The 2,664-nt window shown below is 66.7% G+C and overlaps 1 protein-coding gene across 1 annotated transcript in view; it reads right to left on the bottom strand.

Moving 5' to 3' along the window:
- Positions 1-1,198: 1,198 nt before the first annotated feature.
- Positions 1,199-2,664, bottom strand: part of FGD3 (FYVE, RhoGEF and PH domain containing 3) — a 44,677-nt gene continuing 43,211 nt past the window's right edge. Inside the window, exons 17-18 of the mRNA XM_021707594.1 lie at positions 1,962-2,089; positions 1,199-1,238 (exon numbers count right to left, since the gene is read on the bottom strand). Of these exons, the coding sequence (XP_021563269.1) occupies positions 1,199-1,238; positions 1,962-2,089 (168 nt within the window). The remainder of the gene's footprint in view (positions 1,239-1,961; positions 2,090-2,664) is intronic.

The following is a 2,664-nucleotide window of genomic DNA, read 5'->3' as shown; positions in this document are numbered from 1 at the left end:
GGGGGGAGAGGGAGGGGGAGGAGAAAGAGGAGGAGGGGAGGGACAGTGAAGAGGCCGAGAACCAGCTTGTGACCAGCGCCCAATGTCCAGTGTGTGGCCAGGCTTCCCTGCACCACGGAGGGGCAGTGGAGTATGCCTAGGCCCAGGCTGTGGGCAGGAGGAAGACCGGGCGGCAGGGTGGCATGTGGCAGGAGGCTCTGGCCTGGGCCGCGCCCGACACCAGGTGTGGAGCCCTGTGCCTCCTGGGGTCTCACGGGAGGGCTCTCTGGGGACAGACCCAGAGAAGGCAGCTCGCAGGCTCTGCACACCAGAGGCCCCTCCCTGGCCCTGCCTGCGTCTGGGCTTCCTCGCGTGGAAAATGTGGGCACAGCAGCCTGGTTCCACTGGTGTGAGGACAGAGGAGATCTGGGCATCTGGTGGGTCCCTGTGGAGGTGTGGAGTCTGGGGGCATGCCTTGCCTGAGGTCTGCGGTGACTTGCTGTGTCCCTGCCTCCCGGTGGACTTGCCTTCCGGGGCTGCCTGGCCTCCCACCCAGGGGTGCTTGGGGTCACCATGACTTCGGACTCTGCAGTACCAGCTAAAGTGCAACAGGGCGTTCCCGGAACGAATAGACTCTTTCATCCCCAGGGAAGGCTGGAGGTGCTGCCCACACAGGCCCACGCCCAGGCGGAGATGGTTGGTGGAGCTCCCGGTATTGCTATGGCCGCTGGCCTCTGCTGCTCCACCTGGCCGCCGCAGGGTCTGCCCCCACGTCCGCCCCACCGGGCGGTTGCAGCCAGACAGCCCGGTGGAGACCCCCAAAGCCACCATCCTCTACGCACACTCTCCCCTACGGCAAGCGAAGGGAGGAGCCCCCCGAGCTCACTGCGGGCATGCTGTGTGCAGGACCCCAGGCCCCCCCAGCCAGGGTGGCGGGCAGGAGTGGGAGGACTCAGGGCTAGAGGACTCTCTGTGGGGACCCCGCAGCACGGTCTCCGCCTCCCTCCCCGCAGACTCCTCCTCCTGCTTTGGTCTCCATGCCCAGCTGGCTGATTCCAGCCGCCTGCTCGGTCCGGAAGCCGTGGAACCTGCAAGGGTCTCCCCTCCGGGACAGTTTTCTGAGCTGTCAAGCGGGAACGTCTAGGGCTTGTGGTGAGGCGGCAGAATCGGCGCCACCGGAGCCGGCAGAGGATACAGTCCTGCCCCTCACAAGTGGGGACTAGAGTGGGTCCTCCTGGATGTCTGTGCGGGCGTCAGAGCTGAGCCCCAGCAGGGAGAGGGCAGGGTCACAGGCCGGGGTCCCCGCACGACATCCACCCAGTGTCCCTGGTCCAGCCCAAGCTGGGCGAGGGGCTCGGCCGCGTTTCCTTGGGCAGTAGCTGGAAGGGCCCGACAGCCCGCATGGAGCACACCTGTCATTTCACTTCCCCGAGCCTCAGTCTCCTCTGTGTGAAGTGGGGCCAGAACGCCCAGTGCAGCACGGGGAGCTTGGGGTGGGGGCCCAGGTGGACAGCAGGGGCTCCATGCGCAATGGCTGCCACGGTATCGCAAGCACGGCAAGTTACAGCTGGCATAAGCTCACCCATGCCCCCTCACCCATGTCCCACCTCGCCTGGGCCCCTCACCTGTGTCCCACATCTGTGCTGCCTCACTTGTGACCACCTCACCTGTGCCCCTGACCCACGCCCACCTCACCTGTGTCCCATCTGACCTGTACCCACTTCACCTGTGCTCACTCCACTTGTTCCCACTTCACCTGTCCCCACCTCACCTGTGCCCCCACCTCGCCTGTTCCCAGTCTCCTGCTGCCTTCTCCTGCCCTGAGCCCACCAGGTAGTGCCCCTGCGTCTGCCAGGCGTCCCCATATGGTGTGGGTATTAGAAGGGTGGGTCCTGAGGGGTGGAACTTCATTCACCCTTGGCCCCTAAGTCTCCCACTCTCCCCCAGAGGCCCTCGGGACTCTGGTTCAAACAGCACCCCACCCCATGGTGCCCTTGGTGAGGGCCCCGCACTCACCCTCCCCCACTCTGAGCCTGGCCGTCCTCGCCCGCTGCGTGCCCAGTCGGCCCTCCTGCGCGCCCACAGACAGGACCGTGGAGGCGGAACTGCCCTTCAGGCGAGGCGTGTGGCCTGTGTGATTCTGCCCCCCCCCGTCCCAACCCCTCACCTGTGGGCCCGCCTTGTGGGGACCTCACTGAAGGGTGGAGAGAGGGCATCAAGGCTGCACCCACCTGCTGGTGGCTGGTGTTTATTTATGAGGTCGAGCACTGCAGCCTCCCCCGGAGAGGACAGTCGCACATCTCACGCACTGGCCACACAGTGGCTGGGACACCCCTCCCCGCAGAGTTTCAGGAAGCGCGAGTCCAGCCAAACAGGGCGGGCCGCGGCTCACCCCTCCCATGGGCCTCAGGCAGAGCAAGTGGGGAAGGGAGGGGCTGCCCAGGGAGGAGTCACGCAGTGTGGATGGGCCGGGCAGAGCCAGGTAGGCCGCGCCGCAGACGCTCGTCGACTGGGCGGGACGTGCCTGTCCTTGGCAGCATCCATGCGGCCCCTCTCTGCCGTTTGGGGCGGTGTCACCACATGGCCCATCAGGTGTGCAGGCGGGCAGTTGGCCTTGCCCCGTTCTGGGCTGGACTGGAGGCTGGGCCCTTGGCTGAGACCGGCTGGGGGGGCCCTGGCCGGCGG

The sequence above is a fragment of the Carlito syrichta genome, unplaced genomic scaffold (assembly GCF_000164805.1).
Source record: "Carlito syrichta isolate Samal-C Ts95f unplaced genomic scaffold, Tarsius_syrichta-2.0.1 Scaffold120569, whole genome shotgun sequence".
NCBI lineage: Eukaryota > Metazoa > Chordata > Mammalia > Primates > Tarsiidae > Carlito > Carlito syrichta.
This window is presented reverse-complemented; position numbering and strand designations above follow the sequence as displayed.